The sequence below is a fragment of the Clavelina lepadiformis genome, chromosome 1, assembly GCF_947623445.1.
Source record: "Clavelina lepadiformis chromosome 1, kaClaLepa1.1, whole genome shotgun sequence".
NCBI lineage: Eukaryota > Metazoa > Chordata > Ascidiacea > Aplousobranchia > Clavelinidae > Clavelina > Clavelina lepadiformis.
In genome coordinates this window covers 6,513,386-6,528,742 of record NC_135240.1, presented here as the reverse complement: position 1 = coordinate 6,528,742, position 15,357 = coordinate 6,513,386, and the positions used below count along the sequence as shown (strand labels likewise).

Here is a 15,357-nt window from a genome sequence, read left to right as displayed (position 1 = left end):
CTTCATAGACTGGAAGAGGATTCTTTCTTCACTTTTCGTCATTTTTTCTTGATCATAAAATCTCATGATTACACTGACAAAGCCACCCTGCACCATACGCTTTATGCTGTGATACATTCTCACTTGGACGCTGCAATTTAAACTTTGAGGTGATGTTTCAGATGTTGCTTCGTTACCAGAGTCCTGCGCTATCTATCTGACGACGAATTCGTTGCGGCTGATAAAACACATAAATAGATTCATTAACTTGGACTAAATCTCTGAAAGCTCAAAAGCTTCTCTACACTTGTGAGCTATAGTAGAGCTCTCTATGTGTTTTGTGAAACCGGGATAGCCGTAAACAAGTCTAATTAACCCCAATTACCTGGTCATAGTTTGCTGACTGTATGAAATGAAGAATCACTGCGAGTAATATGTTAGACCTGTCATCGCCAATCTTTGAAGTGCATCATAGGAGAGTAAATTCATGGATGTGTTGCAACACAAGTTGGCTTGCTAATCATGAGCTTAACCATGGCAAGGTAGTTGGTTGGAAAGGAAATGCCTATTGAAAGGTATTATGGTCAAAGTGCCGTGAAATCGGGTATTACTTGTTTAAACTTCAGTTGGCAATGTAAATGTACTTTTCTTGGCTGAAGAAATTTAAATTGGTTGCGGCTGTGTGCTCAAGGATACAACAATTTTGGTGGTGAACCATAGATCTGTCGAATGCCAACATAAATTAATCTACGGTATTAATGAATAGGGTACTGGTACCCACAAGCTAGTTGTCACTATTATAGCCCTTTGCACAATTTTTTAGTTATGTACGTTTTGGCTGTACCCAATACACGAATTAAACTTTACAAACTGAAAGACTAGACCACATAAAACACGTATCAAGAGTACGAAAATGGGCAATGAAGGTCGTTTTTTTATAAATATTGGTGGACCCCTAAGCAGCAGCTACCTTGTTGGTCATGAAATTGTTTAATATAGACACCAATTCACTCGGAACATACAGGCAGGAGTATATGTTTCCACGTTCTTTATTAAAGTTTCAGTTTACTGACTGCGTCTGTCGCATCAAACGCGCATTGTGAGAAAGTTCAGCTTAAAACGCACAGCACCATTGAGCGCGCAGTGGGCAACGAAACACAGAAACACAGAAACACAGAAACACGGGCTTGTAAAGGAAACTGTGGGGCCCGTGTAAAAATTTTGTAAGCTCGTAATTCATAAATGGCTAGTTGTCACCACTGTTGATTTACACTCTATTCGGATTATAAACGCAACACATTCGTTCCAGCTCGTGTTAAAACCAAAAAAATTGAACGTCATCATATATATCCTCATAGAAGACTGAACTTGTTGGTTATATTTTAATAGCTTACAGTAAATATTTCAAAAACTTTTTGTTACAAGAACTTTTTTATAAAATTTGACGTTAACAACGTGGTATAAATAAAAAATGTGTACTTTAGATTTCTACTATCATTTGTATTGACTTCACATTTAAGTTTATATGAAATCATACAGGTTTATATAGGTACATACAGGTTTATATAGGTACATACAGGCCAAACTTCGCCCACTCTAATGTTAAATACATCTGTGTATTTACTGTTGTATTTTTTGCTATTTATTTGGCAAACTTGCTTCTACACTTGCCCTCACTTTAATTAAACTTGACTTGTGCGCAGATCTCTTTTAAGTGCAACGGTCACGCAGGCGGCCTGGTGTCATCTTCGTGCCTGATGAATCCCAAGACAATTGTAGTAAATTGTCTCTCGTTTAACGAAAAAACGTAACGTTGCTTAGAAAATTCAAGACAAAATGAACAAGGTTGACCCAAGTGGCCTAGTGGCAGACTGTATAAAACATTTGACAAGCGGGTCTTACACGAGCTCTGTTCCCAATGCGTTCTGTGCATGCACCAACAATATTTGGGGTCAAAAAATTACTGGCGCCGTTAACCACAACCGCATTAGTTAATGGCTGGGGGGAAAAACAGTGATTTCCGTCATGCTGGAGGTAGAAATATTGATCTAACTTCTACAAGGGGGTGCAATTTCAAAATGACGTCATAAATCAAAAAAGTTTAGGTTCTTTCATTGTGCCCAAAATACCGCCCAGGGAGACCCCAACCTTGTATAAATTCAAAAATGGTGGAAGAATGAAAGATCCCAATATACATAATGCAACAAATCATCACAACCAAATTGCGCGCAAATTTTTGTTTTTTTTTGATTAGCAGCTCGCGCCCCGCGGTTAAATTAAGCTGGAACACACTGATTCCAATCATGGAAAATTACGCCTCCACGGTCGACAATGGAATTTTCGTTGTTACCAACATTATTTTATCCTCATGTAAAAGAAAGGGGGTTTACAGATCTGCTATACAGGGAGTTTCAAGAAATTGTCATTATGTGGTCATTTTAAGGGATTTTAATGCAATAAACTGGGGTTGTGTTGGACTTTCTAACTTCAGTTGTAACTGAATTTTACAATATTTTACGAGCACAACTCATACGATTACGTTTTCTCTTAATTGTTAACGACACTGCACTTTTTCCTTCGGGCGTTTCACGAACTCGGTTTCACGGAGTTCATTGTAGTATATCACGCAAGGGTTCTTAATGACTCGTATGCTGTTTTTCGATTACGTAAAACCAACGAATCAGCCAAATTGAGAATAAATGAAGTTTCCGAATGTGAAGCAATTGATGAATCCGTCTTCGTGTTGGGACCATTTTAAAGCACACAAATGACATTCCGCCCAGTGACGTAATCAGACTTGATGTGCTAAATTGTGTCCTGATTATGTCACAAAAAATAGACATCTTTTCTTTATACCAGAATGTAAAAACGTAAGTTCGGTAGACACTTTCTTCTTTCTATTGGTGACGTGACGCAACTTCTTTTTGCAATTGTGTTGCAGGATGCGATGTAATGGAACCAAGGGTGCTGATGAATTGGCGGAATTAAGCCAACTTCTGACTTCGTTTCATTGAAAAGCTTTGCCCGCATAAGCGCACGTTCTACACTAGACTTATAAAAATCTCTACTGTTAACAGGAGCTAGGAGTTGATTAAACTTATAGCTTACAAGCATAGCTAGGAATCTATCCGCGAGTATGAATATTCATAAGGCATTGGTGGTTTGCTTACGCTTTAACAACAATAAGACGAACTTTCAACGTTGTCACGAGACGCATTTTTAATTTCAAGACCGTTTTCGCGTTTTGTTTACGGGGATGAAACGCTGTTGACCGTTTCATCGCGTCAACTCTTACAATCGACGGTCATTCGAGGGTTGGCCTCCACTTACGTCATTAACGCTTCCGGAACGAGAAAAGAAGTGCGAGGGTTGTGAGTTAATAAGCTGACGGTGCATTCGCTGCTCATCGCGAGTTCCTTGTTTGTTGCAAGGGCGGCTCGCTGTTGTATTGAAGCGATGAATTGAGGCAAATTTCGGTCGCGGCTTGACGTGTTTTAAGCCATGTTCAAATCAATAGGAGTATAGTCAGAGATAGAATTATGGTTTAGAGCAAACGCGATCTTTTTATTAAAAGTCAAGGCAAGGTTTCTGCGAAGATGGTGATCTTTTAGTATGGACTATTGTAGTATTTCGCGTGTAACGGAACGGCTAGATTTGCTGAATTACGTAAATTACTTGTTTTAAGTATGTCGATTACAAAATGTAGCACATTATATCGATTGCACATAAATTGAGAAATTAATTTCCGTGCAAGTTTGTTGTTGCCTGCTACGTAACGCTGTGCTGGCGAAGATATGACTATTTGTGACCTGTGAATTTTGTTCATGATTGCTGATGAGAAGACGTGAGTGCGTAGACACACGCAACCTCTGCAAGTACTTTCCAATGCAACACAAGCTTGTATTTTGTTTACTTATAACATCAGCGAACTCAGTTGAAAGTTGGCTGAACAGCAATTGGTAAAACTCAACATTTGCTGGACCTGGTGTAAAAGTTTTGTGGAAGTTTGCAAGCTGTAAGAAGAAACGAATGTCGGCAATTGCAAAAACGATGCATTTGTTTGAACTGTATTTAGCACAGACTACTGTAAATCGCATGTGAAGGCTAATGCAGTGTGGAGACGGTCGTAGGCTGTCAGTTACACTCAATGCACAATGACACTACGCAGAAGGCAGTAGGAAATATCCGAGCCTGGCTGACAGTTCAGGAAACTATGGTATATACTACAGTACGGTAGCAGTTAACACCCTAAAGGCTCATTCAAATGCCTACCGCATTTGCCGACTTTATTGCTATGCGTTGTCTGGAACGCACAATTTCAACGGTGTTAAAGGTTGTATGAAGAAGGAAGCTTCTCTTAAATAGACACGTTTTGGACTAGAATAGCCTTAGAAAGCAGGCGTTTTATTTTTCGAAATATTACAGAATTTTTTTATCAGCCAAGAAAAATACTATCAACAAGTTGGTTAAACTTTGTTTATGTTTAATATATATTACACTACAATACCGTTAATGCGACGTTGCTTACGTGATTATTCTTTTATTTTAGGACCGTTTTAGCCGAGTATATAGTTAACAGTTTTTAAACGTAAAAGCAAAAAAAAAAGCAGCAAAAAACTTTTAATCTCAGGAGCAATCAACTTCCTGTTTGCATTTTGCGAAGCTGCTTTGAAAGTTTGAAAAAGTGACGTCATTACGCAAAGAAATGAAGTGTATTTTAATGTTTTCCTGCCTCTGTGGGGTAAGTTTAGACTTTTGGTTTTGCTTTCACTAATTCAACAATTTCACCACTCATGATTAAGTGCTTGCGCCACATTGCGGACGCTCTATACTCCCGGAAGCAATTAATTGATTCCAGTTAATCGGCGTTACCAAGTTTTACCAAGCAAGCTTCATTTATAAATTATTTTTGTTACGTAATATACTTACTCTAATATGCGTTAAGCCTGCCGCACAAAATTAGGTTTTATTCAGTTTATTTCAGTTTAGTAGTGTCCTGTCAGCCTATGGTCTATCGTAGTTGATTCAACGGCGCATTTTAATATTGTTTCTCAGGTCGTTTTTGCAAACACGTATGAACAAGATATTGCAGACAGTGGATACGACTATAATGGATACGACAATAGTGTAGATGATGGAATTTATGATGAGCTAAGGTTAACTGAAGGAGAAGATCAAAGTAAAAATATTCCTAATCTTATCCATACGCGAACATACACTTACCAGTACAGTAGTCAGTCGTCATTAAATTTACATACAGTGCTATTATATAACCAAGTACTGCTTAAATCATTCCGTTGTCTTTATATAAAAACAGTAATTTTAAAACCATTGAAAAGTGAAGTTAAATGTTAGATATTCATGTTTCTTTGATCTTTCAACATTACGTCAACAGCAAACACAACAACGAACAATGTGTCAGATGAACTTGCAAGTGAATTTCGTCAAGAAAAGTATCGAAAACCTTTGGATCATCTTTTCGGATCAAAAGAAAAATCAGAGGATCAGTTGTTTCATTATTTGAAAGTGAGACGAGGTGACGACGGCGACAATGAGCTGGACTATTGGACTCTCGATTTCTTGCGCGGAAATATTGTCAAGCAGTTTGCCGAGACAGGTAAGTTATACCACGAGTAATTTTAAACGTGAGATTGCTGTCATTCTGTCTTCATTGTGAGTTGTGACGACACTGTGCGAATATTAACGTCAAAAACTCAACACTTCGATGTTCAACTGGCAACTTCAACGTTTTTGCGGTTACAAACAACATAAGTAAGCGGGCAAAGTTTTGCCTCATTTGTGTAGTCTACTTACTACACACTTCCTTCAACTGCATTACTACTCATCTCGCCTGTGCAAGCTGTATATCTTATGCTATGTTTTGATATTTACACATAACCTATGACTTGAGATTATGTAATTTGAACATTTGCTCCGACAGGCAGCACATTAAGTCAAGAAGATCAGGATGTAATCAAAGAGATTTTAAGGATGATCGAAGACGCACAACAGCTTCTCTTCCGCAAGCCTAACTATTGGACCACAGACAGCTTTAAACTGATCAATTCGTCAAAGTACGCTCGTTTTGTCAAACGACTTTAAATGGTTTTTAACCTGGAAAATTTTGTTCTTATAGTTAAATTCAAGCTGCTGGGCAAATCGACGTTTTTATCGCTATAGTGGGCAGCCTGCGGCCCACTTGCCTATTTATTATGGCGCCCCGTCAGAATTTTGTTACAGTATACAACATAGCATCAAAAATATTAAATGTTTACGTACAAATATTCCCTTGAGATAGCTTCGACATTATTGACGATCTATATTCAACATCCCCCCATTCAACTTTATAATGACGTCAAACTTGATTAAAAGCTGCCACACAATCAACCACTTGCTAAGTTTGTGACGTAACACCCGCTCGATAGTCTCTCCTTGCAGTAACAGATCATTTGCCATGTGGTATTAGTTGTAAATAGATTTTAGGGCTATTAGCTTACAGTAAAAATTGTATTCTTTTGCTGGGCTTATTATTAGATTCTTATATTGTTATTTAAAAACCATTTGTGCGCTTTGGGTATTTTTATACGGAATTTCAAAATAAAAATATTTTCGGTCCGCCCGAAATGTTGTGCATTTCATGCGGCCCGCAGTACTAAGTAGGTTCCCCACCTCTGCTATAGTTGCTCATTACAACTTTGACTATTTTTTGCTGACTTTTGGATAATATCTCAATATTGTTCAACTTGTAAAGGTCCATCATTGAATGCGCTCTTGGTCGAGAAGGCGCCCTCCATCAATTCAATTCGATTGAGCGAGCCTTGTCACCAGCGTCCAGGTATCAGTGCGGATACACTTTGCCTTTTTTGTGGGCAGAGTTGGTAGGAATCAATTACAAAAAAAAGTCCTGTTCTTTGAAAGATGCAATTGAAGCATTGGATCAAATCCAACAGGTACAAAACATTACAACTTTTTGGATATCATATAACGCAAAAAATATCTTAGCAAACAAATATTTATCCAATTGCGGATATCATTTTTAGGCCGCCAAAATACGCAAAGGTTACCACAAAGAAAGCAATACTAAAAACGATGACAAATACCACCACATCAAAGTTGACCTGATTATGGCTCTTTCAAAACCTAAGCACTTGGAATATCTTAAACCTTTACTTTGCAATGAAGTCGAGCAGGTGGAAGATTGCGAAGATGTTGCTACTAGCATTTGCAAAGACCCAACGTAGGTTTCATTTTAATAACTTTTTGGTTTTCATAAAATACGAGAACTTTAAATTTCTCCCTGATATCTTTATTTCTGTGTAGGATTATATTCGTGTCCGAGATTACGTCGAAAATACAAAAAGGTACGAAGAACGCGATCCCGAAACCGTCCGAAATCACTACCATGTTGGAAATTCAGCAGGAGCTTGCATCTGTGTCAAATCAGCTTGCCTCATCGGCCCTTACAAAGGATTCGAAATTCGCGGCGAGACAAATGCTCGATTCTTACATGGGCATCGTTGATACGGTTATTGGGAATTCAAGTACAGCTTTATGGAAGCAGGTACAGTCCGTCTTTGGCTTCTGACCGTTCAAAGTGAGGGGCAAGTCGAAAAACAAGTTGATCTTATATGAAAGTACGCTATTAACTGAACATTCTGGTGAAACATTTTAGAAAAACCATTCTTGGTTAAGTAGTTATTGGCAAAAAATCGCAAAAAGCTTCAGTTATTGGCTTTCACTGTGAAGTAAGTCAGAAGCTCTTGTTATGTCATAGATTAATTAGTCAAAGTTGCTTGACAACATGCTGCTGCTGTTGCTTTCCTAGCGCGATGGCCAACTGAACTCAGAAGTGTAGGATATATCAAGCTATTGGCGGTTAGAGCAACTTAGGCAGCTGTGACAGATAGATACGTGATATACAGTAGGTAATGGTATATTTAAGAATTTGTGTATCTGTGATTACCTATGACATCACAAGACCCTTGACCTACGTCACAATTGAAGCCAATTTTGCGATTTTCTTTTGCTTATAATTACGTAGCCAAGAATTATTTTCAAAACTATTTTACCAGAAAAATCACTGAGCAGTGTTTTTTCAAATAGGATCGCTTTATTTTTAGACTTGCCCCTCACCCCAAGATAAAACGTAAATGTAAATTAGGGATAATATTTTAAACGATAAAATTTAACGTTAATATTAGTTACTAATTTTTATTGGAATCGAAATACCAATTCTATCTCCAGGTCCCGCAAAGTGAAACACAAAGTGAATTCCAGCTGGTACTTCTATCCAATGAGGAATACGTCGGCTCCATTTCTGACATCTTTTTAGCGGAGGACAAGCCGTTAGATGAAATTAAGAAATCTGCGTTCAGTCTACAGATGCAGAAAGTTAATCCAACTGGAGGTTGAAGGAATTTTATTAAAGTTTACGACCAATTCGAGTTAAATTTGCAATGAATTTCCGATATGTATTTCGCAAGTTTATTCATATCAATTTTGTCAATAGAAATTAAAAATAAAGTCAGTTTCAAGTTCGGGGACGCTGAAATCTGGACAGAAGGACTTGAAGACAACTTTCACAATGAAACAGATGTTAATGGTGAGTGACAACCAGGCAAGGATTTTATGCCCCGCGAACAAAAATCGTCTTGTATTGAACAAAATCCAATGCTCGAGTTTACATCAAAAATCGCAATTCTTTGTAACGTCACAGAACTGTATTATTTCACCTTGGGGCAAAAGCCCGGTTATTTTATGACGAAACAAATATTTTTCCATTTTGATTCAAATCCAATGGTATAGACGCCCCATCGATAGCCTAACCTGCGGACGTATAATTACGCAGCACTTGCATGTCCATATTTGGTCAGCGCCTTTCACGCAATGCTGCGATTTTTCTGACTACCTTAATTGGTCGATAGCTTGTAAGTCATCCAGCTATCTAAGCTTCATATGTTATGTTAGGTTTCTTCGTTCTGTTATGTGCAGACAGCCTCTGAAGGTCTTACAATAACATCATATAAATGAATATGGAAGGACCAGTTACGATTGTGCACCTGTGCAATAGTTCAACTAATTTTGGTTTTTGTCTGTTCCAGTCTACGCCCTCTATTACAACTCCTGGCAAGAGGTTTTGAACGACGTAAGCAGTAGTTCTGATGGACGCAGCGTTGGGAGCGGAAAAAAATCTTTTGTAGGAAAAGGCGGTGTCGTATCACTTAGCACAAGGTCCCAACGTCAAAAGAAATCTGTGTCCGTGACCTACAGGTAAAACAAATCTAATGATTTCTTGTTCATTTGCGATGTTTTGTTTTTTATCACTATTAATGGTCCACGTACGCGATGGTGCCATATTCGTTGAACGAATTTTACACGCACGACGTTGTTTAGGATGAAAATTAGCGAAAGCATCCTGTCTTCGAACGCTAACGACACCGGCTACATATGTCTGTCTTGCGGATACCTTGACGTTGCCAAAGCCTCATGGTTAACAGAAGGGTGCCGCGCCATAGAAGTTAAAGAATCGGGTCTCATGTGCTTCTGTAATCACACCACCAACTTCGCCGCTTTTATGAGCCCATTTCCAGCGGAATTTAACACGACGGCTGATCAAGAACTTGTGAGGGCTCGAAATTTTCTTTTGTCTGTCAATGTATCATGGTTGTCATGTGTTATTCATTCACTCTATCTAGCTGTATTGGTCCTCGTAGATGTTGATGTGTTTTATGTTTTAACCCGGCCAAAATGCATGTGGAGATAACGTAGTGTTACAAAAAGTTGTATCTTAATGAACGCTGGCACTTTACGTCATCAGAAAAACATGTGAAACTCGGTTTTTCTATTAAATTGAACTTTCATCAATTTTCGTTCCTTTTGAACAGTGGTTAAACATCATGCAGTACGTCGGGTCGAGCTTGTCGGTCCTGGGATTGCTTGCTTCATTTACCGCCTTCTGCATCGTCAGACATAGCGTGAAAAACGATCGCCTGAGGGCGCACATGAATTTGGTGGTCGCCTTATTTTTCGTGCACGTCATTCAAGTGAGCTTCTGCTGGTTTTGTCAAAAAGCAATGGCTGTTTGTATCAAGATGAGCTGAAAAACTTAATCTATTCAGTTGTTTAAATAAATCACAGGAAAAGTTGAGAGTTTTCATTTTGTTTTTTTGAATTTAGAGTTTTTTTCACGCGTTTTATTTTTGTCTGACTTCTTTTCAGCTGGCTTCCGATCAAGCTGTGTACAACAACACCGCTTGTGAGGTCACTACAGTTGCCACTCACTACTTTCTTCTTGCTTCATTCATGTTTATGTTTGTGGAAGGGATTTTTCTCTACCGCTATGTGGTGCAGGTGAGCTTTAGGAAAGTCCTTGACGTATTTCTACTTTTGTGTAAATTTTACGGTTGGAATGTGTGCATTAAAGATATGAAGTTGCTAATATAGGATTATCTCTAATTTACAGTCAGTTAAATATCGATAGGTTCAATGTACAGCTGTACACCCTTAACACTACAAACACTGAAATTTTGATTTACCTAGAACGACAGAGGGTGTCGTTTTGACACCCATGTACTTTGGAGTCCAACAGTCTGTTTTGTTTACGTTTTTATTTAACATAACAACACAAACAAGTCAAATATCACTAAACAAGTGGCATATAATGCCAAAATGTGCGAGTATACTTCATTTGCAGCCTTTGCACACACGCTGTATACTGGCAGTGCATTTTCCATATAGAGAGTTTCACATTTGTGGCATCTGCCAATTGAGCGGTTCTTTTTGCAATGGTCTCTGACTTGGCAGTTTCGTGTTGGTGGTTGTTGATCTCCACTAGCAGCTGTTTCTTCTGTAGAGCGAAGCATTGAGGAGCTTTTTACAGAGAGCATCCCAAGTTCTTCCGCCAAGTTTTATAGCAGAAATATCCGTCTTGGAAGTTTTATATGTTTGATTTCCTTATATGGGACCCAGAGAAAGAACAGAAAAGACCCAAAGAAAAATTACACAGGTCGGCCAAACTACCAAACTACCAAACTACCTTGTCTGCAGATGTAGTGAACAAAAACTGTACTATTCACTGCAAATTCCATCTATACCTCGTTTGCAGCCGAATGCATACTACGTGAGAAATTCACTGCATTTGCGGATTTTTGCGCCAGGATGACGTACAGCAAGCCTACGCTTCATGTACGCAACATAAGCGGCCGTGGGAAGCAAGAATGTGACAATTGTTCTTTGATGATGAAACAATGCATGTATGAGAAACGAGGAATGTTAGATTGTTACATCACAAAAATATTTGAGATTCATAGCTTTGGTGGGGCCTGTTTGTGCATCGTACAACAGGGTGTCAAAATGACATCTTCCGTCGTTCTAGGTAAACAACACAGATTAGGGCACTTTTTGTATTCCAAACATAAAATGGTTACAGCTCTGCATTAAGCTCATTAAAGCATTAAAAGTCACAAAAAAAGCGGTTGTACAGTAAACGACTTTGGGTTGGTGCAACTTTATTTTTCAAAAGGTGTCAAAATGACACCCACCGTCGTTCTAGTGTTGATCGATATTGCGCTAAGCTGTGCAATATATTATCACAAACAGTATATCCACAACACGCGGGGTGTTTAGTCGCTTTGTCACGCGCGGCTTCTTTCTGACAACAAATGATGTTTTTGCATGCAACCTTTCACGAAACGCGATCAAAACATCACGTGATTCTGCGTCTTTCTATTTACGTCAATTGGATGCCGTTTTCCGCTGGTACAGGACATACCTCACGTCAATTCATTAAACGGCGCGATTTTCCATAAACTCGTCGTTCAAAATATCCGCAAATAAAAACACATCACGTCATTACGGTTAGATACAATGGCAAGTGAATGACTGTATACGCGTTGCTGTTGTTGACAAAAAGTGTATTCATGTTTACAAAATAGAGTGACGTATATAGCCAGGTTAAAGTACAATGTTTTACTTGAGATTTACGCAAGTCTGTTGGTTCGCTTTTCCAGGTCTTTGTGCATTCTAAACTAGAAAATCGTTGTTGGATGTACTTGATTGGCTGGGGAATTCCTGTTGTTATCGTCGCCATTTCTGCCGGCTATGGTCTGCCCAACGATATGTACATTCAACCGCGGCCTGCGCCATCGTCCTGTCCGGCGGGAGAGATTTTATATTCCCAGGGTAGTCAACCTGAACCTGACCAACTTTTGCTTTGAATTGTTTCTATAATCTACGATAAATTAAAATGTAAATTCGTCCGTTTTCAATTTTCATTGATAGGAATTCCAGCATTAAAATACGCCACCTGCTGGTTGAGCACAATATCAGGAATGACCTGGGCCTTCATTGCACCTGCCATCGCCGTTATTCTCTTTAACCTGGTCATACTCTGCAAAGTGGTTCAGGTAAAGAGGATAAATATAATAGCTACTTTTTCGTTGTCTTCTACATTTTCTGTTTCCGTTGGCTACCGCCCTCCACATCATCTTGTGTCGACAAAAACCGAAAATATTTACACATCAGTCATACGACTCTATCGCTGCGAATTATTTTAGAATAAATTGACATCTTGCTACGATTTTTCTTTCTGGCCGTTCGCAGGTCCTCGTCAAATTGTCCGAACGTAGCAAGGGGATGAGACCCTACCAACCGACTTACACCGGTCACGGTTATCGCTCCAGGTCAAAAGTATCCATACCGGTAAGAACCATAAAGTGCAAGTACATTTTTGTGTGATTATAGCGATAGTTTTCACATAAACTAAAATTCTTAACTCACACTTTGGCCCTATTGGTTTATTTACGTACTTTACATGCAAAACACTAATGCTCTTATTGTTTACATTGAATTTTACTGTAGATGCACTGTACATTGGAATGAACGAAAAATATTTCCTGATAAAGTGTTTCAAATTTATTGTCTGATGAATTCATTGTTAAGCTTAAATTTTAAGATGTCGTCTTCCAAGCCTTTAGTTTCTGAAGTCAAAGCAAACGAGGTTAGCACGGCATCTAACGGCGAAGAATCTGGAATATACGATCCGCTACATGCCAATGTTCAAACTCATTCAGGGTAACACTGTTGTGTGATGTTAAACATGTGTTGGCGCCAGATTTAAATAAAAATATATTTCTTGATGGATATTTCAAAATGTCTCAGGAGTTACTCTAAGCCACGAACTTCTTCCCATACCTACAACCAACATATCGTCGTCGATAAGTCACGTGATTCGACCGCTCCTGGTCCTGGCGACAAAGACTTTCTTTCTGATGTGAAGACGGCTATCAGAGGTACGTAAATGTATGACCTAATGTATTAAAAAACGCCTTTAAAAGCGATTTGTCTGAGATGTTGGTATATATGGACAACCGCTCTTAGGCTGTAAGTGTAGTGTACAGTTACAGTAATATGCTTTCCCGGCTTTATGCAGTGCTTTTGATAACTCTGGCAGGTGCCGCTGTACTTCTTCCAATACTCGGTATCCCGTGGATTTGCGGCATGCTTGGATACAAGAGCTACGTACTCAAAGTCTTGTTTGTGGTTCTCAATTCGATTCAAGGCTTCGTCATTTTCCTCGTTTATTGTGTATTTAATGGAGAGGTGGGAGCACAACAACAACTTCTGATTGCTTTTTGTCATCTTGGCTTGCAGTTGGTTGTCACGAAATGCATTGCTACACCCATGTTAATAACAAATGTCGAGACGAGATCATTTATTTTACTACAGTGCTGCATTGCTTAAGGGCTTATATGCCTGTTAAAGACTTTCGGGTGGTACCGGCTAACTGTTCTTTAGTGAGGTTCAGTGTTCTGTTCTTGGTAAAACAGCTCTCAAATCAAAGCATTGTTTATGTTTTCTTAACTTTAATGATGACGTTTTAATCCAGGTCCGCCGCGCTTTGCGACGTCACTTCCAACTTTATAAGATGAAGAAGTATTCCGGCAGAGGTCGCACGAGTAGCACGAGCAGCTTGAAGCTGGCATTCAATCGAGGTTTGCTCCGGAACTGGAGACGAAGGAGCACAGCAGTGTCCGTGCTCTCCACATCAAATCACCTTTGATCCGCTGAACAAGCGAGATAACTACAACGCTGGTGATGAAAACATCTGCACTCTACAAGCTCATATTGACTTTTTATGAGTTTTATGACTTTCTCTAAAAAGTTTAGCATTCCATATAGGCCAGGGGCGGGCAACTTCTTCAGTCGGCGGGCCTGATATGAGAAAATGAAGTACTTGGCGGGCCGGATTAATTATGTATCATCAATTCCTATTTTACCTTTAAGTGACATCACCATTCAGATTGTTACACTTCTTCTTAAAGAACCAACTAACAATCACTATATTTGACGTCGTTAGCAAGTAGTGAGGGATTGCGGCAGACTGTGGCCGCAGGCCACATTATCATGTAAGACCGGAAACTGTCTGCGGGCCGGGTCCGGCCCGCGGGCCGTATGTTGCCCGCCCCTGATATAGACCAAATGATAAAACATTTTGTGTCTTTCTCGTATACAAGTTTAGATGAAAAATCGCCCTGCTCAGTTAGAATGAAGTGTGCTGTATAAAAATCGCTTGAACGTGTAAAAACGATCATGTTTTTCATCATTTTGTTGTATCAAGTTAATTTTTGCGCCAAGCTGTTTGCAGCAACTGCTGTATAAAAAGATGGTTGTTGTTATAAAAACTGCGACTCGTTTGCGCCCACTAACGCTTATCATTATCGGTGAGAGCCAAGTCGATTGATAAAGTATTTTGCATTTTGTAAAAATTAACAAAGTTCTCTAATTTTCAGCTATAACATGTTTAAGAAATTTTGTAAGCCGCTTTAAAAAAATGTGTTTAGATAGTATTTTTAACTCTACTGCCAATCGAGATTTAGTGCATATCTGTTATTGTGTATAACGCATCTTGCCTGCATTCTTGTGTAAGTGCACTACTTGCTATTTCGATTTTCAATCAGCCTGTAAAGGAGTTTTATTTAGTTTTTTACCATTGAGTTGTTTGTTTCAAAACCAAATCGTGTACTATTCGACGCTTTGCAGTGTATGCCATGCACTGTAGCTGTTTGAAGTATGTCACTGGTAACGTGAAAACTTAGTATGTGGATGTACTGGTAACTGAATTGTCGATACTGAAAAATAATTTTTTACAGTTTTTATAATAAAGACATAATTAACAGGCAGAAACATTCATGGTGGTAGGAAGCGTAAATACTTCACTGTCTACGCAGTGTCGTGTCTTCCTAGCGCTGTAAAACGGTTGGTAGTTGTGTGTACAACGTACACCTAGGCCTATAGCCCCCGAGGGAAGGCTATCGACACGATCTAACGTTCACTTCCCTTATTATAGCGATGACGACTGGTTATTAACGGAACTGTAAG

The 15,357-nt window shown here is 39.0% G+C and overlaps 1 protein-coding gene across 1 annotated transcript; it reads left to right on the top strand.

Moving 5' to 3' along the window:
- Positions 1-3,413: 3,413 nt before the first annotated feature.
- On the top strand, positions 3,414-15,162 carry LOC143460199 (adhesion G protein-coupled receptor L3-like). Its single transcript, XM_076957627.1, has 20 exons — positions 3,414-4,720; positions 5,035-5,158; positions 5,375-5,596; positions 5,921-6,053; positions 6,731-6,929; positions 7,020-7,216; positions 7,300-7,540; positions 8,224-8,386; positions 8,489-8,581; positions 9,081-9,249; positions 9,373-9,601; positions 9,864-10,022; positions 10,198-10,329; positions 11,988-12,159; positions 12,259-12,383; positions 12,580-12,678; positions 12,932-13,050; positions 13,138-13,268; positions 13,430-13,578; positions 13,865-15,162. Exons 1-20 carry the CDS (start codon positions 4,685-4,687, stop codon positions 14,036-14,038), a joined length of 3,066 nt encoding a protein of 1,021 aa, XP_076813742.1. The 5' UTR covers positions 3,414-4,684; the 3' UTR covers positions 14,039-15,162.
- Positions 15,163-15,357: the final 195 nt, after the last annotated feature.

Excerpts from the sequence above, each read along its gene's own strand:
- LOC143460199 (XM_076957627.1), top strand. The coding sequence starts at position 4,685 with ATGAAGTGTATTTTAATGTTTTCCTGCCTCTGTGGG. Across the intron at positions 6,054-6,730 it reads AAACTGATCAATTCGTCAAA|GTCCATCATTGAATGCGCTC; the intron begins GTACGCTCGTTT and ends CAACTTGTAAAG. Across the intron at positions 13,269-13,429 it reads TGTGAAGACGGCTATCAGAG|GTGCCGCTGTACTTCTTCCA; the intron begins GTACGTAAATGT and ends TAACTCTGGCAG.